The sequence below is a fragment of the Hesperophylax consimilis genome, chromosome 24, assembly GCF_061612785.1.
Source record: "Hesperophylax consimilis isolate HC1 chromosome 24, BYU_Hcon_1.0, whole genome shotgun sequence".
In the NCBI taxonomy this organism is placed as follows: Eukaryota; Metazoa; Arthropoda; class Insecta; order Trichoptera; family Limnephilidae; genus Hesperophylax; species Hesperophylax consimilis.
The window spans coordinates 5,096,268-5,122,322 of record NC_142859.1 but is presented as its reverse complement, the minus strand read 5'-3'; the positions used below and the strand labels follow the sequence as shown (position 1 = coordinate 5,122,322).

General features: G+C 37.3%; 1 protein-coding gene across 1 annotated transcript in view; it reads right to left on the bottom strand.

Annotated features, from left to right (window-relative positions):
• Nucleotides 1-950: 950 nt before the first annotated feature.
• Nucleotides 951-26,055, bottom strand: part of LOC149411833 (uncharacterized) — a 179,093-nt gene continuing 153,988 nt past the window's right edge. Inside the window, exons 4-6 of the mRNA XM_089646461.1 lie at nucleotides 24,509-24,620; nucleotides 2,961-3,151; nucleotides 951-1,456 (exon numbers count right to left, since the gene is read on the bottom strand). Coding sequence (XP_089502587.1) covers nucleotides 1,233-1,456; nucleotides 2,961-3,151; nucleotides 24,509-24,620 — 527 coding nt within the window. The 3' untranslated portion in view covers nucleotides 951-1,232. The remainder of the gene's footprint in view (nucleotides 1,457-2,960; nucleotides 3,152-24,508; nucleotides 24,621-26,055) is intronic.

Here is a 26,055-nt window from a genome sequence, read left to right as displayed (position 1 = left end):
TGTGAAATTTTCAATTTAGAGAATTTAATTGATGACATTATACCGAAATAATCATTTTGAACCCTTTGTAAAACAGGCAGAGGATCGGAATAAAAAAGCCTTCGTCCATATATCAAGTCCCTAATAATAGCCTCCACTTTATACTGGTATTACAAATGGTTAGGCCGGTACCAGCTGCTAAAACGTTAAAAAAATACCAAAATAACGAACGTATTTTTTTACGGTTGCTCGATTTTGAATTTACGTTGGAACGTTACATAGTTATCTCACGGTATATTTGTTTTAAATTTATTATCCAATGTTGGTAGTTATCCGAATTTGAGAGATATTAATTGGGCATATCAATATTAGGATGGAGTTTTTTTTAACGATTGAAGCTGCCTATTATGAATGATAAAATTCTTTTAAAAATACAAATTCAGTAAATACCTACATATGAAATTATTGTAAAAAATTAAATGCGAGAAAAAATATGAGAATTAAATCATTTTCGTGATATATTTTTAAAATGATTAATTATATTTTTCTTTTGTTTCAAGATTAAAAAAAAAAGTGACGTAACTCTATTATTGAAAATATACGACAATAATAAAAATCATTTTGAAAAAACATGTGTTTAATAAATACTGATATATTTGTTAGTTTACATAAAATTACACAGTTTTAAATATATATTTATTCCATAAACGCATTCAATTACAGGAACTTCAAATTAGTAGATCTACAAATAATAGACGCGCACTTGAGATGATTTTGCACAAAACGGCGCTATACAAATCATACAAATATTATTATTATTAAGATAATATTAAAATAAATGTGTTAAAATCATTCATTTCCAAACAAAAACCAACGAACCTTTAACATTCCTAGTAAATTTCACATCCGTTTTTAAATAATTTCTTAATAATTATAAGTATTATATATTTTTATCACTTGGTGAGTTTCTTTATAACCTAATAAATAGATGTTATGTTATTCAAAAACAAATATTTACAACAATTTTTTTTTTCACTTTGAATGAAGTCATCTAGTTATGATTATTTATTTAATATTATTTTTTAGATTTATAAAATCTAACAGAACTATGTGTTAGTAAGTTATTATATTTTAATGTTATTTATAAGGACACGAGAATTAGTATCACTGTAGTATAAGATATGGCAACAACAAGATATATGCTCTACTTATAAGTCTGCGAATTCGAAACTCAAGTTACCCCGAGTTCACTGTTAATGGAGTAATGCGAATCTGCAATTCAGAAACGCTGCAGTAACGAGGGAGGCGGTGAGAAGAGGGCCGGATGTGGCCACTTGCCGGGGAGACTGGACGCCGTTGACTTCCGATGGCGATTTCTTGACTTCCTGCCTGTCCTTTGTGGCCAGGGGACATTGGACAATCAGTCCAGCATCTCCCCCGACTCTGGTTTGGTTCTCAAATGGAGGGCAAGCTGCATCTGTTGAATGAGAAATTGAACATTATTAATTTTAATGCCTCTATAGACAGAAAAGTTACACGAATAACCTGACAATATTGACAGTATATTGTTTTAATCTTATTTGTTACAGGAGCGCACCTGTATGTACAGTACAGCTTGCCTGAAGGCAGAAAAACAATATCTTCAAATGTTTGGGCAGATCTTCGAGGCGGGTTAATTCTATAGAGAAGTATTGATTAATTTGTGTCTTGATGTGGTCCAGATTGTACAAAGGAAGAAAATCAAAGATTGATGGTATAAAGGAGGGAAAACAGATGTCAGTAAGTTATTCAATATGCAAGCCGACTTAAACGAAAACTAGCCGGAAAAAAAAACCGTTTTTTTGAAGCCATCATAATCTATGAACGGGTGTTTTTAGCTCGTTTCCGTCGAGTATCGTATACATGCACCGATACACGGGAGATCAATGCTGCCAGCTCATTTGAGCAGGTATTATTAAAATACCTTTAAAACCGACCTAGCATGCCAAATACAGTATTTACATTATACACGGCTTCGGTCTGTTAACAACGGATTGAACAAACTGATTGACGAACGAATTGACGAACCACCCTCTTCAGAATCAATCCAGTTGACCTCTTAGCGCAAACCCTTGCAAATAACTTTTATTTTAAAGGGGTCGTTAGTAATTGGATTCATAAACCATTGTGTCATAGCTCTGTCCTCTTTTGCTCATTACAGTCATGGCTCATGACTCAAGACCAATTAATCCATGCTTTCGTTGTGCGATAAAAAATTCTTACTATTTTTTAATTTGCCGTAAATTTTATCAATAATTTAAAATAATAATTTTTAGATTGGATGGTCTAGATTTATCTTTTTTTAAGGCATTCATAGTAATAGTAACAGGTCTTTACATCACCGCATTTGTGAAATAGGCTTTTGCTTCATCCACAGTAAAAAAAATTTCATATTAAATTAAATTACAATAAAATATTTTTAATAAATCACTATTCAATTGAAAAGTATTGACATGTTTCAAAACCAATGGTTTCTTTGTCAGGATAAACGTATAACATTTATTAAAGAAGATTAATTTTGCAATTATTGAAGAAGAAATTTAATTCGATGGTAATTAAGTTACTTGGATCTTATCGATTGCATTAATTAATTCCATAACCTTCCGAATGTGAAGACCATCATGCAAATTCTTGATTAATGTACACGGTATTTGGAAAGTCGTCGTACGAGCGGAAAATTGGCGAATATAAATACATCACATTTGGATTCGATTTTATTGGGTGAACTTTTTTTAAGCTGATTAAGTTTATTACTTATTCCGGCAAAAAAAACTTTCATTTTTTTTAAAAATCCAACTTTGGAATCGACTCCAAATTTGATGTAGATATTTTATATCCCAGTTTCCAGCTCGTACTACGAATTTCCGGGCACCGTGTGTGTATATATATATATTTTTAATCTCAAAGAAAAATTATTTACAATGTATATTTGTATTCCATACCATCGTGAACATGCACCGTGACATTAGAGGAGCGCGCGTTGGAAGGCATGCACGCGTAGGGCCCGGCGTCGGGCGCCGAAGCGGCTGGCAGCACGAGCTCGCTTGCGTAGCCTGCACCGGCCGCCGGGACGCCGAGCGGGGTTGACACGCGCACCCCCGCATCATAGTTGATCATCCTGTCACCATGGTACCTGCAAACCAAACTTTTTTAATGCTTTGTGGGAAATATTTGAAGCGTCCATTGAGTTTCAATTCTTCAAATACATTTACCATTTTTACTTGCGGTATTGTAATGGCATTGTGTATTACATATACATATTTTATTCGTTTAAGATATAGGCTAGGTTACGTTATAGATTTGGGTCAAGCCCCTGATGTTCATACAAACCTAGTAATCACTGGCACTGACAAAATCTTCAAGAAACTTAACATCATGTCACTTAAACAACTTTATTCTAAAAACAATACTTCTTTACATTCATAAATACAAAACACATTAATAACAACTAACACATATATTAGAAACACTAGATCTCAGGGTCTAAAATATCCAACAAGCAACTACAAATACAACATGTGAGAAAAAAAGCTTCCTGTACCATAATACTAAACTCTAATCCCACTATCATTAAAAACTCACAATAAATATTTTAACATAAATCTCAAATAAAAAGTTGGATACAAAACGTAAGGAGATCAGAAATAGATAATATACTGACAGCAAATACAGACTGAAATTGAAACCCCTTTACTGAACAAAAAACACCCTGTAATATATTTATAATTGTGTCAGATAAACACTTTTTTTTTTTTTTTTACAGTGAATGCCTCACAAGAGTCCCAACTGCTCCCGTCTGGAGCCAGTGAGACTATGGCATCCCCAATTGGGGGATGTTGTGAGGCTGAAGGTAAGCGGGGAAGGGAAAGAGGAAGGTGGGGAAGTACCTGGCTATTCAGATCTAGTCACTAAACACGGCTAAAGCCATTTGGAGCAACGTTTCAATTCTGAATGGTGGTCTTACACCAGGGCGATACTGGTAGTATCTTCCACTCTGGAACGTGCCGCAAATATACTATATACATTATTTTAATTGATTAATTGTGAAATAACACAAATTAATCATATAAAATTTATTTGCGCACGCCGGGTTCGAACCCGCGACCTTCGGAATGGCAGTCCAATGCGTTACCACTGGACTATGCCGGCCGTCGAATTAATTACTTTATATTATCCGTACTACTAAATTTTAATCATATGTAAATAAAATCGGGAGATCCCAGTGAAGATATCTTTATATCTGGCAATATTCTAAGAATATAATAACGTTGTTTATGCGAGTTCTGAAATTTTATTATATGGTTTTGGCTTTGAAAATTAGTTAAATACGAGCTCATCTAAGAAATCGAACAGAACGTTGATACTTAAAATATTGTATTAATATGAAATTAACTAGACACTCTCTAGAATGTTCACTATTCAGAATCAAACCGTTGTTTGAAATGGCTTAAACCGTGTTTGCTGTGCAGATCTGAAATGTCACGTACTTCCCATTTAATCATTTTCCCATCTTCTGTCCTTCACCACTCTCTTCAGCATCACAACATGCCCCAATAGGGGTGCCATAATCCCACTTGCTCCGGACAGTTGCGGTATTCAGGTAGAAACATGCTAATAACGTCATGGGAGATGCAATTATCATAATTATAATTGAACCTAACCCTAACTATTACGATATGATTAAAAAACTAATTTTAGTTATAATGTAGGCAACAGACAAAAAGTTGCAAAAGAAAAAAAGCAACCGCTCAATAATGGAGTACAACAATGTAGCAAATTAAACAACACAACGTAATACAAAATTCACAACAACAACAACAACAACGTCAAAATCAAAATACAATAAACTTTGGGTCAAGTGAAGTCAAGTGAAGTCAAGTGAAGTCAAGCGAAGTCAAGCGAAGTCAAGTAAAGTCAAGTGATTTCAAGTGAAGTCAAGTGAAGTCAAGTGAAGTCAAGTGAATTAATTTGAAACAAAGATATTAGAAGAACGAGATGTGCTATGCGCAGTTCGTACTGAGTGGAATTGTTTTGCCGAGTGTCGCCGGTTTTGTTCACCAATACTACTGCACACCTTCGCTTGCGCTAAGGTATCCGCACTAATACATAGAACAGATTTCTGTGCGTACACGTCCCGATACCGTTCAAAGTGCCCTAATTAGGTAGTACTCCGGCTACGGTCCGGCGGCCAACATAGCATATCTCGTTCTTCTAATACATATCTTTGATTTGAAAACAAGAGATTTCAGAAATTTGTTTAAGTTCTAGGGGCTATTGCTAAATATGTCCGGTATCTTACCACTGCAGTTGATGTTATAATGTCTACACATTCGCACAAGAGTTTAAGAGAAAATTTAGTTGGTGCTTTGAAAAGGAATATTCATATATTTCTTAGTATACGGTAATTGATATTTCATAAGATTGGTATTCAATAGGTTAGTAGATAAATAGCAAAAGGATTCATATACTCGGCAAGGCCGGGATCAGATAGTAACTACAAACATTATCATGAATTATTAAATATACATCCGCCCAAATAATGGCATTCAAAAGAGTGACAGTCAAAATAGGAGACAGTAAGAAAAGCAAGAGGCTAACACAATGAAGTGACCCTAGATGGATAAAGGACGTTAAGGGGGGTTGTGGAGTATTCTGCTACGAAGCATTTTAAAATATATATATTTGAAATAAATTTAAGAAGTTGAAAAGGCTCTAGACGTTTGCAGATAGAAAATCAAATGTAACCTTGTCGCCAAATAGCCAATCGTCGCCATTTTTTGAATTTAAAGGTTTCTGTCAAACGCTAATTATAGGTCAATTATACAACTTATACAAGTTGTATTTGCTTGTCAGCTTATTTCAATTTGATAGAAAGCCAAAACAGACGTAGAATCGATGTTTTACGTGGACATTTCAAATGTTTAAAAATATGGCGCTGATTAGAACTATTTTACATTAACTCTAAACGTGAGTCACTGAATAAAAAAATTTCATTCAGGGCCAACGTCATCTTTTAGAATGCTGTGTAGAGGATCTGTTTGAGGAATTTATCAGTTTTTAAATGCATTTTTTAAATTTCAATTGTGTTTTATTGATTGAATGAATAAATCAATGAATTAGTGAAAATGGAATTTTGGAAGAGGCAGATAGTCTTGTTATCGATGACAACGCATTCTATGATATTTTGGTGGCACTCATGCATACACATGCATTTTCTTTCTGAATGTCGAGGTCATTAAAATTTGGCTTTTATCCAATCCAATTAGGGATTAACAATACTCCAGTCCTTGGCGAGGAAGGTTTAATCTTTTTTTAAATTTAATATAATATATAATAATAGCCATTTTAAAAGATCACAGAAGTTCCAGTCCCTGGGAAGGAAGATTCAATCCTCAGTTAAATAAAGCAAAAACTTTGATTTTTTCTACTCTCTTGAGCCAGCGAGTAGCCAAATTCCGTCTTTTACTAGGAAACTAGGAAAATTTAAAAAAATAATGTATTTTAATTTTTAAAAAATGTTTTTCACGGGTAGATTTTTCATCATTTTAGTGAGGATTAAGATTTGGAATAAATTTCAAGTGAACTTATAGTTTTAAATATCTATATCGCGTTTATTAACCCTCCGATGGGTAATGTAGCCTGCCCAAACCATTTTGTTTTTTAAGGGTGATTTTCTTTTTTTTCCGTAGACTTTTCAACAAACGGTATCAAAATATAAAAATTAAGACAAGCACTTCAAGGACTGTAACACATGGCCTGGATAGGCCATCGCAAATGGTATCAAGGTTAAGGTAGGTGTGCGATACGGATACCAACTACCCTCTCGGAGGTCTAATTTATACCGGAAAACTTAAAGATCAATGTGCACGAATTCTATTGGATTTAGTTGACGTATCGCTATACCGGACGAACAGTAACACTGCTATAACTTTTTTAATGTCACTCAACTTGGCCAGAATTCTGATGGAAAAATTACTTGTCATCGTTCGTACTATACGCACAAACAGGGTGTTCGTTCCGTTATATACACACATACAACATATATAGACATATACACTATTAGCACACCTGCCTTTGTATAAAACTAGTTTGATGGCCCTCGCCTCTTATATGGCCTGGCCAGGCTTCATTGCCCATCCAAAGGGGTAAAAGTATATTGCCCATCGGAGGGTTAAGTCTTTAATATCTAGAAGATATTAATTACCCCGGTAATTTTCAGATCCATAGAATACGAAAAGAATTACCGAAAATCTGTATGATACCATTAGAATCATTATAAAATATTAATATTTTAAGAGTTTAATCGCAAAAATTGTCAAATGTGAATTTTTTTTTTTTTGTGCTTTGGTAGGATTTTTTTATATCATTTATGTTAATATATCTACTAAATAAGCAGTTTTTGTGAATAATAAGTTCAACCGTGAAAAGCTATAAAGTAACCTAATGGACTAAATTACGTTCAAAATACATTTCCACGGATTTAACGGGGCGCTTTGAAAAAACCTATAAAATTATTTGTGTTTTCATATTTCATGATGTCACATTCTATGGAAAAGTTTCAGATTTGTAAAAAAAAGCCGACAAGATGAATAAATTAAAAGATTGAGAAATTATTGTCGTAAAAATATCCGTACTTGACAAACAATATGAGAATATGAGAATTTCATTTCATCCTTTAAGATTGAGAGATTGAAATCTTTAGAACAGCTTGGAACCGTCCTTCATCTACATGTATTTTAATGGAAGATTCTCCGAGAAACTAGCATCATTAACGCTTTTGGCATCAGTGCATGTCGGGAAACACAACTAACGCTTGCCCAACATTTGTACACATTAGGTTAAAATTTAAGACATCAGAATGAATCGTTTTTACGATCACTACATCCCAAAAGACAACGTAGACCCTTAGGAAAAATGCCCAAAATTAAATAATTCTGCGTGAAGTCAATATAAAAATATATAAATATTATCTGACATGTATCCGGTGTTACCCGACTTTTCTTTACTTTTAATAAATATAATATCCTTCTTATATACAGGGTATTCCAATAAGAGGTGTTATTTTGAATAGCCCGCTATTTCGGTAGATGTTACTTTTGAAACTGTCATTTTTTAACATTTGACAAGTAAAAACTACGCCATTAATAAAAATGGATAGATACACGATTCAACAACGCATTGAAATTATAAATATTCACTTGAGTGAATCAAACGCAAATCATCTTGAGTGCTGAGACCCATTTTCACCTCGGTGGCTTCGTCAACAAGCAAAATTGTCGCATCTGGGGCTCGGAAAACCCAAGAGTTATTGTTGAAAAGCCTCTATATCCTTGACGTGTGACTGTTTGGTGTGGTTTATGGTCCGGTGGAGTCATTGTACCTTACTTTTTCTAAAATGAGGCTGGAGCAACAGTTGCGGTGAATGGATTGCGCTATCGAGAGATGATTAATGATTTTTTATGGCCGGAATTGGATGGTTTTGATCTGGACAACGTTTACTTTTAACAAGACGGCTCTACGTGCCACACAAGCAAAGAAACCATTGATCTTTTACAATTGAATATCAAAATAACACCTCTTATTGGAAAACCCTGTATATATATTATACATATAAACGTTCCGGAAGAAATTTTCTAAATAATTGAAATATTTTAGAAGAACTAAGCACACAAACAGATTGTGACTTTGTTTTATACTATTTAGAGATAACGGTTAATCATACGAAATAAAGTTCAATTAATAATTATTCGGTTTTAAATAAAGCTGAGAGTTTATTTACTTCAACGGCAGATCCAGAGCAAAAGAGATCTTGAATAAAAAGACACACTTAAAATTCATTTGTTTTAAAGAAAAAAATCATTAACTTGCCTTCATAATTTTATGTTAAAATACAGGATTTCCCAATAAGAGGTGTTATTTTGAATATTAATTAAGGAATTAATGATTTTTTATGGCCGGAATTGGATGGTATTGATCTAGACAACGTTTACTTTCAACAAGACGGCGCTACGTGCCGCACAAGCAACGAAACCATTGATATTTTACTGGAAAAGTTTCCGGACCGTGTTATCTCTCGAAGAGGTGATCACAATTGGCCACCGAGATCTTGTGATTTAACAGTTCTTCCTTTGGGGCCACGTGAAAGAAAAGGTCTACGCTAATAGCCCAGCGTCGATTCAAGACCTCAAAGATGGAATTCGTGAGGCTATCGAGGACATAAGGCAGCCACTTTGCCATTTGGTTATGGAAAATTTCATGAAAAGGATATGGTCCTGTAGGCGTGTTTGTGGTGGTTATTTACTGATTTTATTTTTCACTATTAACGGCGTACTTTCTTCCTTATAGTGATATAAACAATTAATCATTAATATTAAAAAATGTCATTTTTCTTTGAATACCAAAATAACACCTCTTATTGGAAAACCCTATATTTAAAAAAAAAGAATTTTCAAACATAATTTATCCCTTGGTAACAGATATGAATCAGGAACAAACTTTCTTCATAATGTTTAATCTGGAGCACATAAAAAATTCACAAAAAACATGTTTCTCCAAGTGATAAACTAGCATAATACCCCTTTATAAATCCACATTTCGAGTTATCTGTGTCATTTGTTCGCGTTATTATGTGGGTGTTCTCGCTTCCCGTTCTTTCCCTTTACCGATTACCTTAAAAAATATGATTGAGGTTGCGTCATGTGTCAAGTCAGCCCAGATATCATTGTCGCTCCTGTCTCGTGTGTTTGGTATGCTTAATGAGGTGGGCTAAATAAACCCTTTCGGAAATAACGTGGAGATTTAGAGGAATTATTATTGTGCCCGTTACTGTCGAGATAACTATTACATAATAATAAATTAAAGAGAAACTAACATGAGAGTAACACTAAGAAGAGTTTTCAAATAGATAAGCCTTGTTATAACAGCAGACTTCTATTATAAATGTTGCTCATCCTTTTGAATTTTTGAAATTGGAATTTGTTATCAGTTGTCACAGAAATTCAAATTATTTTATTTGTCGCGTTCAGAAAGGATATGGAGAAAAGAAAGGTTACTGAAAATTATCTTGCTATTCAAATATTTCATATAGATACTACAGTAATTTTATTATTTTTTTAATGATTAACTAATGTTTATAAGACAAGGTTTTATGCATAGAATAAAAGATAACAAATTATTATTAGCAATAATTAGTCGCCTGAAATATCAATAAAAATTGAAAATATCTCTTGAGTAAAAATTGCTCAGTGGTTTGAGAGCACCTGACCGGACATCAAAAGGCACGGGTTCAATTCCCGTTGACGGCATTTATTTTTACTCGGGAGATATTTTCAATTTGTATTGATATTTCAGGCGACTAATTATTTGTTATCCTTTATGCTATGCATAAAACCTTGTCTTATAAACATTAGTTTATCATTAAAAAAATAATAATATTTGACAAGTCAAAAATATTTCACCAACAAATGAAGATTTAATATGTCTCGACGCCATCTAGTGAGAAATTTAGCACTAACAAAGCCTTTCCTACAAAAATAAAGTTGTTTGTTTACAGGTGTATAATAAGCAGTAATTGTTGATTGAGGTACTAGTACATATTGAATTATTTAGCGGGTTGGAAATAAGCCGACATAGCTCAGTGGTATCAGAGCACCTGACCGGACATCAGAAGGCACGGGTTCATTTCCCGTTGGCAGCATATATTTTTTACTCGGGAGATATTTTCAATTGGTATTGATATTTCAGGCGACTAATTATTGCTTATAATTATTTGTTATAAAGTAATTTTTAACAGCGGAAAGGTTTCCATAATGAATGGTTGTCTTTTCTTCGGGTGATATACTAGTCTTAGAGTCTCTATAGAAAGAGGTGGTTCATGACATCATCTGTCTGGTAATTTCCATATGAATTTTTCGTTCTCACACAAGATGTGTGAGAAGAAAAAGGACGAACGTCGAAAACATACATACAAGCTTTTTACGAGACTTTACGGGGGTATAATTATCTATCACCCTGAAATGCGGTGCAAATAGAGGTACCTAACTTCATACTATATGTATCGAACGTCATGAGCATCATCAATATAAAATGTACATCAATTATAAAAAACACAACAAAATGCCATCATATTTACCACTGTCGAAAACTATGTAAAACTTTCCATAAAACTAATGTTGATAAACCTGCCTTACATAAAGGTAACTCATGTTTAAAAACCTGCCCTGCCGTTTAACGGTAAATTTTATCGCTCGGACCTAGAAAGCAGTTGTCTCGCTTCAACTCAAACAACCATCTTACTCTGGCTAGGCAGCCGCTGATTGGCTAAGCACAAAACCTGCTTGAGCGGCTCACGTGTATCCAAAAGATTTGTAAAAAATACAAATTTGCAAGCCTTTCCTGTAATAATAGGAAACAATGTTAACTAAATAATTATATACAAAGATACTTATATGTTAATTAAATAAGCTCGAATAGAAATAAAATATGTTACACGTAAGATAATTATGTAATCAGCGAAACTCTGAAAAGGTTACAGAGATTTGACCACTTATCTTGTAGAATATGTCTTATTATAACTAAATAAACAATATTGCGACGATGTGGTTTTGGCAGGGCGACACAGGCAGATAAGGTCTAATATTATAAAATATTCCTATATTTCTGAGATAAACAGATTTAATCCTACAAACGTGGCGAGCTTGATAGCAAGAAAAAAGCAAGCTCGTTACGGGAATTTCATAATACAATCAAGGGTCGGAGGCGCGGTCCTATAGAATCTTATAAAGGCGCCGCAAAAACCGGTCCCTGCCCATTCCGCCATAAGCCCTGGACCGAGCAACACCTACCGCTGTCCGCTCTGCCTGACCCGCTTCGCTACCTGAGAGCAACACGCTGTGTTTGATTTCAACCCGGTTCCCCCCCCCCGCTCCACTTCCGCTGTCTACTGCAACTGCCTGCTGCTGAGCTCGCTGCTCACCGACAAGCCAACGACGCCCCGACGTCGCGGCGCCTCTGCCTCGGGCTTCACTGAGCCTTCCCAACAGCCAGCCTCGGAGAGAGGATCTGCCATTGCCTACTGAACCAGCCAGCGCCCCGCAGAGCCGTTACCGACTGAGCCTGGAGGGATACAAGAAGTTGCACCCGCAATAAAAACCAACCGCTTTTATAAAAGCGTTCTTTTCAATATGCAAATTACAAATGTCGAATATATCGTCTTTCTCAAGACGCATTCATTTATGCAAACATACAAGAGTCGATATTCCCTGGATCGAGGGGACTGAACGTTGCCGACTGAGCCAGCCCGCCTGCCAGCCCGCCTGCCAGCCCGCCTGCCAGCCCGCCTGCCAGCCCGCCTGCCAGCCAGTCCCGGAGAGCCTTCCCTCCAGCGTGCGGTCCTGCTCACTGGCCCCGATGTCACAGAGCCGTTACTGACTGACCTTGGACGAATACAAGGAGTTTTATCCGCAATAAAAACAACCGCCTTTATAAAGGCGTTCTTTTCAAAAGCAAATTACAAATTTCGAATATATCGTCTTTCTCAAGACGCATTCATTGAGGCAAACATATTACAAGAGTCGATATTCCCTGCATTTTTATGATATTTTAAATAACTCTGTAATGGTTCAAATGAAATACCTCAAGTGCTTTATTTGAATCGTTACACAGGACAAAGGTAAATGTGTGCCGGTGCTTATATTTTATAGTTTTTTTTCTTGTGCAGGAGAACACGTCCCGTACAAAGTGGTCCATTCGAGCCGGAACCACACATCACGCCTTCAGTCCTGCCCCGGTGGAGATGTCATCACCTTGCAGTGGCTGAGAGACCCGGAAGTCATCTAAGATGCCGGTTTCCCGCCCTGAAAGCAGACACACGCCGGCTCCCGACCGCCTTCCCGCCAGCGTGCGGTTCTGCTCGCTGGAACACCAGCCGATGTCAGAGCAGTCCAGGGGCACCCCCCTCCCACCGAGCCCTGAGCCCTCTCGGCTCGGGCTCCCTCATGCCCTGAGCCCTCTTGGCTCGGGCTCCACCGACAGGCCAACGACGCCCTGACGTCGCGGCGCCTCTACCCCCGGGCTTCCCTGAGCTTGCCGGTGACCGACGCCCCAACGTCGCGGCGCCTCTTCACCGGGCTTGCCGGAGACCAAGGCCCCGTTGTCGCAGCGCCTCTTCCCTGGGCCCACGTGCTCCCCTGTGCTCGCTGCTCCCAATGTCGCAGCACCTCGGCCCCGGGCCCCACATGGCTCGGGTTTATTTGAGCTTGCTGTCGCTTACCGAGGTATATAGGGCAGAGGCCTGCGCAACCAGTGACATCCCGGCGGCGGTGATTACACACAGTCACCGCTCCAGTGAGCAAACAACGCCCACACGGCTTGCCACTGCCTGTCAAACTCTACATTGGACAGCCAGCCAGTATACCAACTCAGCCAATGTATAACGCGCACGAGGCCTGCGCAACCAGTGACGTCGCCGGTGACAACCTGTACAACACCGGTGACGACCAGTGACATTGCCGGTGACATCCCGGATGCAATGTCTTACATACTCAGAGCCACACGATGAGCCACTGCCTGTCAAACTCTACAGTGGACAGCCCAACAGCCAGCCAGTATACAAACTCAGCCAATGTATAACGCGCACGAGGCCTGCGCAACCAGTGACGCAGCCGGTGACAACCATCCATCGCCGGTGACAATCAGTACATCACCAGTGACATTGCCGGTGACATCCTGGATGCAGTGTCTTACATACTCAGAGCGGCACGATGAGCCACTGCCTGTCAAACTCTACATCCGACAGCCAACCAGTATACCTAAATAGCCGAGCTACAATGCGAACGAGTCCTGTGCGCCGGTGACAAGCAGTACATCGCCGGTGACAACCAGTACATCGCCAGTGCCAACCAGTGACATTGCCGGTGACATCCCGGATGCGGTGTCGTGCCTACTCAAATTCTACAGTGGACAGCCCGACAGCCAACCAGTATATCTAACCAGCCGCAGTACAATGCGCATGGGTCCTGCGCAACCGGTGACACCGCCGGTGATGATCAGGAACATTGCCGGTGACATTGCCCGGGTGAGCAACCAAACAACGCTCACACTGCATGCACTAGCCCGCAGAGCCGTGAGAGGTGTCAGCCTGCCCGCCAGACAGCCAGAATATCTACTCAGCCGGGGTATAACATGCACCCCGAGCGCGCTGGCGGCCAGAAACCTATGCAACCAGTGACACCGCCTACAGACGGAGTACCCTACTACCTTATACGATGTGCCAGCCGTACAGTGACCCGCACCCCCAGGACTCCGATAAGATGACGACAATACAAATTCGAGTACACTGGGGATCATTACGTGCGCTTTGCCGGGTGATGAATGCTAACTGGCACGCAAAACAGATTGCAGACCTATAAAAATAAACATCTCGCCGCCAAGCTGCCGAGTTCACAGTACCGCAGCCCGCCTTGTTGGACAGGCCCCCTACTACACTGGGCCACCATCACCTCCAGAGCCCCCTGATGCGCGTATGATGGCTACGTCTACCCACGAGCTTGAAGCGACCGGCCCGACCTCGAATGCCGGCCCCCCGGATACGTAACATCTCGAGAGCCGACACCATCCGGAGCGCAGCCCGATTCGACTGCGGCCAGCCAGTCACCTACGTGTTTGCTGCGACCGTCCCGGCCTCGAATGCCGGTCCCGGATATGCAGCAAACCGCAACTATATAATGGTCACTCACAAGTTTGCGGCGACCGTCCCGGCCTCGAATCGTTGCGGATATGCTGCAAACTGTGACTAAATGTTGGCCATCCTGTCAATCACGTGTTTGCTGCGACCGTCCCGGCCTCGAATGCCGGTCCCGGATATGCAGTGAACCGTGACTACATGATGGCTAGCCTGTCACCCACAAGTTTGTAGTGACCGTACCGGCTTCGAATGCCGGCTCTGGATATGCCGCAAAGTAATCCCGTGACTACATGATGTCCGGCTTGTCATCAAAATTGCAGCAACAAGCTAGCCGGATTCAACTCTGGCCCCTTCACAGTTCCAGCGCGCACCTAAGCGCACATCCGGCCTGAAATGCCCCTCTCCCCCGGATACGCAACAAATCAAAACCCACAACCGATACCCCGACGCAAAAGCACACGCGCGTCATCTGCAGATGCTCCCCGGAACCGAGAACCAACAAGCAAGACCCGAGAGTAAACACCACGGCCAGATGGGAGGAGTGACCACGCACTCAATCACTGGATACGGATGCAGCAACCACCACCGAGGACTGACACGTTCGAAAAAATAGCTAGGTGCAGCCACTACTGCACGGGAAGGAGTGTATCGAACGTCATGAGCATCATCAATATAAAATGTACATCAATTATAAAAAACACAACAAAATGCCATCATATTTACCACTGTCGAAAACTATGTAAAACTTTCCATAAAACTAATGTTGATAAACCTGCCTTACATAAAGGTAACTCATGTTTAAAAACCTGCCCTGCCGTTTAACGGTAAATTTTATCGCTCGGACCTAGAAAGCAGTTGTCTCGCTTCAACTCAAACAACCATCTTACTCTGGCTAGGCAGCCGCTGATTGGCTAAGCACAAAACCTGCTTGAGCGGCTCACGTGTATCCAAAAGATTTGTAAAAAATACAAATTTGCAAGCCTTTCCTGTAATAATAGGAAACAATGTTAACTAAATAATTATATACAAAGATACTTATCTGTTAATTAAATAAGCTCGAATAGAAATAAAATATGTTACACGTAAGATAATTATGTAATCAGCGAAACTCTGAAAAGGTTACAGAGATTTGACCACTTATCTTGTAGAATATGTCTTATTATAACTAAATAAACAATATTGCGACGATGTGGTTTTGGCAGGGCGACACAGGCAGATAAGGTCTAATATTATAAAATATTCCTATATTTCTGAGATAAACAGATTTAATCCTACAAACGTGGCGAGCTTGATAGCAAGAAAAAAGCAAGCTCGTTACGGGAATTTCATAATACAATCAAGGGTCGGAGGCGCGGTCCTATAGAATCTTATAAAGGCGCCGCAAAAACCGGTCCCTGCCCATTCCGCCATAAGCCCTGGACCGAGCAACACCTACCGCTGTCCGCTCTGCCTGACCCGCTTCGCTACCTGAGAGCAACACGCTGTGTTTGATTTCAACCCGGTTCCCCCCCCCCGCTCCACTTCCGCTGTCTACTGCAACTGCCTGCTGCTGAGCTCGCTGCTCACCGACAAGCCAACGACGCCCCGACGTCGCGGCGCCTCTGCCTCGGGCTTCACTGAGCCTTCCCAACAGCCAGCCTCGGAGAGAGGATCTGCCATTGCCTACTGAACCAGCCAGCGCCCCGCAGAGCCGTTACCGACTGAGCCTGGAGGGATACAAGAAGTTGCACCCGCAATAAAAACCAACCGCTTTTATAAAAGCGTTCTTTTCAATATGCAAATTACAAATGTCGAATATATCGTCTTTCTCAAGACGCATTCATTTATGCAAACATACAAGAGTCGATATTCCCTGGATCGAGGGGACTGAACGTTGCCGACTGAGCCAGCCCGCCTGCCAGCCCGCCTGCCAGCCCGCCTGCCAGCCCGCCTGCCAGCCCGCCTGCCAGCCCGCCTGCCAGCCCGCCTGCCAGCCAGTCCCGGAGAGCCTTCCCTCCAGCGTGCGGTCCTGCTCACTGGCCCCGATGTCACAGAGCCGTTACTGACTGACCTTGGACGAATACAAGGAGTTTTATCCGCAATAAAAACAACCGCCTTTATAAAGGCGTTCTTTTCAAAAGCAAATTACAAATTTCGAATATATCGTCTTTCTCAAGACGCATTCATTGAGGCAAACATATTACAAGAGTCGATATTCCCTGCATTTTTATGATATTTTAAATAACTCTGTAATGGTTCAAATGAAATACCTCAAGTGCTTTATTTGAATCGTTACACAGGACAAAGGTAAATGTGTGCCGGTGCTTATATTTTATAGTTTTTTTTCTTGTGCAGGAGAACACGTCCCGTACACTATATATATACACGGTGTCCGGAAACTCGTAGTACAAGCGGGAAACTGGAGAATCTACACCACATGGGGAACCCAAAAAAACATAAAGTTTTTTGATTTGAGCATTTTCAAAAAAAAAAACCAAAAAAAAATATTTTTCGGCTATTTTAGGGTTAAAGTTTTTTCTGGTGTTTAGGGTTGAACAACAGATGTTTTAACCCTGCAGAGCAGAAATATTTTATGATTACACCGGGTTAAATGAAGGATGATTTCAAAATAATGCTTCAAATCCGAGTTTCTTCATTTGTTTTACTTTCAAATAGTTTTAATTAGTTGGGTACTTTGATCTTCAGTAATAATTTATAAGAATTTGATTAAAAAAAAAAAAAAAAAAAAAAAAAAATCAACTTCAAACTCGATTAACTCGATAACGAAAGCTCAAATCAAAAAAAAAAATACTACAAAATCGACTCCAAATGTGATGTAGATTCACCAGTTTCCCGCTTGTACTACGAGTTTCCGGACACCCTGTATACACGGTGTCCGGAAACTCGTAGTACAAGCGGGAAACTGGAGAATCTACACCACATGGGGAACCCAAAAAAACATAAAGTTTTTTGATTTGAGCATTTTCAAAAAAAAAAAAAAAAACCAAAAAAAAATATTTTTCGGCTATTTTAGGGTTAAAGTTTTTTCTGGTGTTTAGGGTTGAATAACAGATGTTTTAACCCTGCAGAGCAGAAATATTTTATGATTACACCGGGTTAAATGAAGGGTGATTTCAAAATAATGCTTCAAATCCGAGTTTCTTCATTTGTTTTACTTTCAAATAGTTTTAATTAGTTGGGTACTTTGATCTTCAGTAATAATTTATAAGAATTTGATTAGAAAAAAAAAAAAAAAAATCAACTTCAAACTCGATTTACTCGATAACGAAAGCTCAAATAAAAAAAAATATACTACAAAATCGACTCCAAATGTGATGTAGATTCACCAGTTTCCCGCTTGTACTACGAGTTTCCGGACACCCTGTATATATATATATATAACAGAAAAATCAAATTAAAAAAAATTAGAATATTATATATATGTAAGCAAAACAAAAGAAAAGATAATTTACATAAATACAATGAAATGAAAGAAAGAAAAAAAATAATATACATTAATACAATGTAATGAAAGCAAGAAGAAAAAATAATATACAGTAATACAATATAATGAAAACAAAAAGAAAAAATAATATACATTAATACAATGTAATTAAAGTAAGAAGAAAAAATAATAATAATTGTAATATATATAATTCTCTTTTAAATAGATTACACACTATTGGTGACTCTTAATGCTAATGTTGCTGATGTTTTAATATGCCACTATTGATGTATAAAGCGGGACTAATAAAACATTAGCAGTGCTTATTTTGACACCGCATTACAAGTTTGTAATGAATGTTATTGTTTTTTTTCTTTTTGCTTTCATTACATTGTATTAATATATATATTATTTTTTCTTCTTACTTTCATTACATTGTATTAATGTATATTATTTTTTCTTCTTACTTTAATTTTATTTGATTGATTTGTGTTATTTCACAATTAATTAATTAAAATAATATATAGTATATTTGCGGCACGTTCCAGAGTGGAAGATACTACCAGTATCGCCCTGGTGTAAGACCACCACTGAGACCTTCGGAATGGCAGTCCAATGCGTTACCACTGGACTATGCCGGCCGTCAAAGTCATAGCATAGTATAGCTTAAGTCATTAGTTAAAAGTCTTAGTTGTAAATCACTCGACTTTAGTCTTAGTTATAAGTCTCTCTGTATCTATGAAACTTAGTTATAAACCAAAAGTAGTTAAGTCTAAGTGATCAATGTATAAATTAAGTTGTTAAGCGCCCTTGAGGTGATTTTTTCACGAAAACGGCGCTATATAAATAATCCAATCATCACACAATGGTAATAGAAGTCACCTTCTCGAAAACGGATTTAAATAAAGGTTCTGATAAAATTTCATTAAAAGCGTTATTGCACTGTCGTCAGCTGTCACAAAAATAAAATGGTGTTATTATTGGTTTTATGGTGTAATATCGCACCATAGCTCTACTTTCCAGAAGCTAGTTATAAAATTATCGTTAAAAAGTTAATAATCTAGGTATTTTAGATCGGAAAAATAATTAAAGTGAGCAATGAATTGGCTTAGTGTAAGTTGTACCAATTTACTGTAAGTGATGGTCGGGCACAATTTCAATTTAACATTTTAACGTTTCCCGTTAACCGTTGATTCCCGGCACGACAGCGATATGTCTAATTTTATGTTGAGTTGCTTATTCAATCTTTGATCAACAGTCAGCTGGGATCCTTGACATTTAAAAAGTACACATTTGTTGATTTGTGACTATGTCAAATGTGACAAACAACCGACGATAAGTAAATTTAAGTATGCAACATTTGGAAAATTCTACAAAATCTACTAAAACGAATCAGTAGGCTAACCTTTTATATTACATGAGTAATATATTTCTTTTACTAATCCTCAACACACTTGAACGAAGTTTTTTGAGAGGAAACCATTACTTATCCATTACAGGTCAATATGCTGGGCGTGTCATGTTTAGTTCCTAACAGTATCGATTAAATTAGTTCACAAAAATCGTTCGTCATTCAGCCAATTCTACAACCGCTAAAAAATACATGATTTTTACGATGAATATTTTTTTTTTTAAATGAATTATTGATTAAAACTGATGTATACAATTCCAGCAATAATATTGTCAGTATTCAAAAATCTTTACAAAATAACATTTCGTTGTAAAGTGGTTGTTACGTAAGTAATGATTAAAATGACCCACTGAAAAGATACACCAATAGAAGTGTCTTTGGGGGCGTATAACTGTGCGCACTGTAAGCTCAATAATGTTCCTACATCTGATGAAATTGATGTAACACAACAAATACGTATCGAAGTTTTATCAACAAAAATGGAATTTTGTCGCCTGGTGTTTTTTATCTTTTTATTTATTATTTTATTATTTTTTTATTTTTTATCCAGTACGGACGATCGATAAAGTCACATGTCAATACAATATTGACTAAATTGACGTCATCTATGGTCAATTGGCAATTTTTGTGAGCACGGTCAACGATTAAAAAAAACTTTCGACGGCCGATAGACAAATTTTAGTGCGGCTTCCATAGTATTAGATAAGCTTCGTTATCTCTCAAAATTGCTGGCTTATTAACAAACGGAGTTGAAGTAATAAACGAAGCTCTTAGAACTGAAATAAGTCGTATACGCGGCGAGTTGAATCCGTTCGGGCCAACGACACTAATTACAGGTCGTTTCATCGAATTTGAAGAAATCATTAAGTTTCAAAGTTGATTTTAAAGATATGTGAAGGTTCTATTCGAGTTGAATTATTATATTTTTAATGGACAGTTGTTTCAGAAAACTGAAATGATAACAGAACTTGAATAGAACATTCAAGGAACTTGAAAATCTTTTTTTAATTTTGATTAATAGTTCAAATTCTGAGAAACGAGAAGTATAAAAAGTAAATACGGATTGCCAATGCATATTAAGGTTAGTATTTCAAATCAAAATTGTCAATTTATTCATATTTTACGTAGCTGTTTGGCATTTGACGTTTCGGAATATTAATTCATAGACAATACCGCAAGTGTTGCCAGCTTATTTTGATTTCTTATTTATTGCATTATCAATATCTGTCTGGCCATCAACCGCGCGACCGTCGTCGGAAAATCGGTATAAAATCATCGGTAGCTACGCCTATCGATTCATTATTGTAGTTATCTGTTTCACTGTGCTAGACTCCCTGGGGCCTAGAAAGGTCGTAAATATGTGTGTAGGTTTGAAACCTATTTGTCACATTTCTAGGGATTTTTCACTTCAGTGCCTTTTAGGTGTGCTATGTGGTTTTATCAAGAACATTATTAGTACGCACTTCCGGCAACAATATAATGACAAGGTCGATCAATAATTTGAGATAACTCATCAAGTTATTCCAAAAATAATAATAATAAATGTTATATCAGTTAGAGATAATTCTATTTTAATAGATTTTACGTAATAATTTATCCAACAGTATTAAGTAAACATTGAAAATAATGGTGTCAGGAACCGGATAATAATAACACAACGATACATTCATACATTTAAATAAAGCTTGGAACGTAGCAATTCAGCAGTACAACGAAATCGATTTATAATGACTTGCTTTATTTTAAAATAGCTGTATTTTCACGAGAGATTAGGCAGGCACGGATTTTTTTCACATTTTGTGAGTATTTTTTTGGTTGTCGGAGGGTAAATAATTTATGGCTCGTATTTCGGATTTCATTGTTAGAAAAAATTATATTGATTAACAAAACACTTTTTTAAAGTCCGAGATGCAGTTTTGCTACCAACCCTGATAATCTACTTAATGTATAAAAATTCAGCAAGCGTATGTTGCGCTCTCAAAACTAGAAAAGTAGTTGTTCGATATCGTTGAAATGTTCAACGTTCGTTCTTATAAGTGCCTTGGAGAGTGGTTTGAATGGTAAAAAAAGTTGTGGACGCCCAAAAAATATTAAACACAATATCTCTGCACTGGAACGAGATACAGAGTCGAATTAAAGGCGATTTAATGTAGTTTTTTAACAGTAACATTGTGGTATACAGTAGTATATGGTGGAAGAAGTTGGAGACGCCCTAAAACGACATTAACAATAATGAAGCATTGTGGGATCCACTAGTATAATATACGAATGGGGTACCCAAAAGAAACCAAACTGATGTTGCGAGGGCCTAGTTTTTATAGTACTGAGTTCTTCCGCTAGAAACTTGTACAACTACCTTTCCCCAGTCAGTATGCCAAGCACTGCGCTGGAGATATCGTCCTTTCGGCTGGTGTGAATTTCTTGGTGACTGTTGTTTGTGTGCTACTCGTTTTTCAGATGGATTATTTTCGTGAACAAAGTTCGAAATGACTCAAACTTTTTATCTTAGGTGACGAATCACGTTGCTATGGATAATGCTCGAATCAAAACGACAATCTAATGGAAGAGTCCAAATTTTCCTCGCCCCAAAAAGTTCGTCAAGTGAGATCAAACATCAAGACAAAGCTGATTTGTTTTTTCGATGTGAGAAAAGTCATTCATCTGAGTTTGTTCTTCATTTAAGAACCACAAAAAAATGTAGTTTTCAACGTAGCATCATCCTTTTAGGCCATTTTTAACAATTCAGGAGTTTGGGTGCTAGTTTTAAAAACCTCACGGCCGCGCGCTATTTGGGGCTCTATTCCCGAAAATCAGCCATTCCAAAAGCGACGAGCACTCAAAACAACCATCACTAAAAAATTTACACCAGCAGAAAAGATGACTTGTCCAGCGCAGTGTTTGAACTTAGTATAGTGACTGGGGAAAGGTAAAAACTAACTGCGCACGGTTCTATCGACAGAAACCGGTAATACAAAAGGTAGCTTCTCGTAATTATGGTCGAAGTATTAAAGTATGGTGAAACTGGTTCCATGCTAACTCAACACAGTGACAATTCAACACGCTTTTAAAAAGTGATATAAAGTCATTAAAAACGATGAAATTTTTTTTTTTTAACCTTACCTAACCTAACCTAACTTACTTAATCCAGTTAATAAAGTTTTTGTTTCATCACTTTCCACGACTTTATATAACTTTTTAAAGATGTGATAAATTATCATTTTGATGATTTAATCGGTCACCGGTGGAACTAGAAGAGAAAATTTTAAATTCTACTAATCGCAGTGAATATGATTCCATGTTTATAAATGAAAAGATCCTTAAATAATGAAAAGTCATTTAACAAGATTCATAAACGGATTATCAAATGGTTTGCACAGAAAATTAATTATCGTCAGAAGGTACATTAACTTCAATACTTAAGTAGGTTCATACTAAGATTGAGAAAAAAGAGTATTGTATGAGAAGTGTTATGGAATTGTTACGTTTAGACGCTCGCACAACACACCCAGCTACCCAAAACATATAAATAAACAATTAAATTAAGCCGTCGAAAGTGCAAAATAATGTGGTCTAAATCATTTGTGACCATAAAGTGTATTCGGGTCTTGAAAATGATCCATCAAATGAAATTACCGGTCAGTGGCTTAGTTGGCATCGCGTTTGGGTCCTACTCAGGCGTAGTGTCTTCAATTCCTCGTCAGGCTAAGTTTTCTATTACAACACAACCAATAATTTCCGCTTACTGTGGTGGAAGGAGTTTTTCAAATATTGTCACCCGTTACCCGGGAATGTTTGTCTTTCTTTAAAAAATAAATAAGTTCAAATGATTAAACCTGTCTACGACATCACTCACATTCTCACGATTATATCATTGTTGTTATTTCCGGTGACCGGATAAATCATCAAAATGATAATTCATCACATCTTTAAAAAGTTATATAAAGTCATGAAAAGTGATGAAACAAAAACTTTATTAACTGGGTTAAGTAGGTTAGGTAAGGTTAGGTTAGGTTATCATAGAACCGTTATTTCCACGTTAAAATCACATCTGCATTAATATAAAACATATTCCTTGCCCCAAGTTACTTAAGCATTTATAAAAAAGCAAAACAAATGTATTATTAGTCACAAATACACTATTTTGAATTTTTCCCGCAAACGTATGTTGTAGCTTTTTAAATGAATTGCTACTTTGTTTAAATCACATTAAGTAAGAAACGATGAATTTGAGCACTTCACCACAGAATAAATTTGGTGTACCTCAAGGTTCTACGCTGGGACCCTTACCCTTATAAAATTTACATGAATAAATTACCGCTACCAATATGTGGCAAAATTATTGCCTTCGCAGATGACTTAGTTATACTGTTCCAGTGAAATTGCAAAAACGAAACCCATTACAGGCTAGATGAAAACCGTCCTAGATCAAACGACACCAAAACAAAGTATCTTAGATTCAGTGTCACTACGAAAAAAGCTTATCACTATTTTCATGTAAAGGTCCATATACATTATTAAAGTAAGCTTCATTTTACCCTCTTAATTGTTAATTTATTTGCTAGATGCGTTGTGCGGGCGTCATTTGGACGCAGTCTATCAATGTGTCTAAAACAAGAGTTAAAACCAAAACATACGACTTCTCTCGTAAAAAAATTACGTAAATATAATGTTGGTGTTTTAGAGCGAAGGCACGCTTTGTTTAATACTTTCGTATTAAATTTTATTTCGTTTATTAATTCGTCGTAGGTTCTTTCCTACATTTCGGTTATTTCAAAAATAATCGTTTCCCATGCACTTTTAATCAGTTCCATAGCATCTCTCAATGTATAGTTTAGCCGTTGCTAACATCCGCATAATGTTTAAAATGCAGAAAATGCTAATTTATTCTTCCTTAAACACACAGTTTTTTAAAACTTTCTAGAGACCGGACGAGCAGGCAAGTTGTAAAATAAATCAGGTCTAGGAAACTCACCAGAACAGGAAAGCAGGGGGCTCCGTGGCATCCTTCAGGCGGCAGATGAGCCTCAGTTCGGAACCGCTCCTAACGTGGATATCCGGTGCGCCCTCTACTTCCGCATATGCATCTAAAGAAAAGGATAACATGTAATTTTAATATTTTGAAACTTTAGAAACACTTTTCAGTTATCAAGTTACGAGGTTTTTATAGGAGTACAATAATAAGTGTATAGTAAATAACATAATAAACTTAATATGAACGATTTAAGCAGGTACAATACAAGTTATTATAAATAGTTATGTCGTATATAGGAGTTGAATATTTGTATATAATAACCGGAGTACAAAATAAGTTATTGAGGTTCTACTATGAAAGTAGTTACAGTGCAATGTGTAGTCATTTTATTGATATAAAAAAATAAACATGAACAGTTTTTTGTAAAGCATGTGTTCATTTCAGAATTAATGCGACAAAACCCATTATAAATAATTTAGTCTTCATATTTCATATTTTTTATGTACGTACATTTGAATCTACTCGTCTATTTTTTTCACAAAAAATCTATTGCATTCAAGTTTCTCTAATCCCACGGGTATGATAAGAATTTGAGAAAATCCATATAAGACTGCCCTCTTAGGTGTCATAAAAAGTGTGTTTTTTAGACTATTTCATATGAAAACGATCTTCATAAACCAACCATCTACATTAAACTCACTCGTTTTTTCACGGAAAATTTAAAAAAATAAATCCTAATTTTTATTTTTTGTAAACATTCATTCTTTGAACCCTAAGGGGGTATTTCACTATGGCGGGCTAAATATCTGACTAGCTATCCGTTGGCTGGCTTTAAAGATCAGAATAACTTCGGCGACCGTTTCACCATTGTTTCGAGCTTCCGGATAGATAACACTCGAAATAGTCTGGCAACATCGCAAAATGTTTACAGTTACTCCATCTACTGCCACGGCTGTCATGCGTCAGTCCGCACACCGCGAAGTGTGCATTTTTTTGGTTATGTTGTGTTGATTATCAGGTCATTTTAGATAGATTCGTGTCGAATTAATACATTGTTTCTTATTTTGAACACAATCAAATAATTCAGGATAGATCATACAAGCATTCAAATTCATTGAACAAAATTCGACTCACTTCTCAGCTGTCAAACTCGGAATGTTTTGACGCCATCTTTGATTCGAGGAATAGCGCCTAACGTGAAGTTCGAGCACTGATTAGTCAAATCGAACTTTAACCCGAGCGTTAGCGTTATTCAGATATAGTGAAAACGAAAAAATGACTAATCCGCGGATTAGTGCTTAATCAGAACATAATCAGAGAAATACCCTCTAATACTTTCCGGAATTAGTGGACAATGATATCCGCATTTGGAGTGTGTTGTGAAGCAGAACAGAGAAAGTAGGGAACCTGTTTTTTTTATTTTTTATTTGAACACCGCACAAGAATCACAACCGTTTACAGCTAGTGGGTTTACTATATACCCAATTGAAATATTTTTTTAAGGCTTAAAGAAGTGGGGACAGCAAGGGAAGAACAGAAGGTCTAGA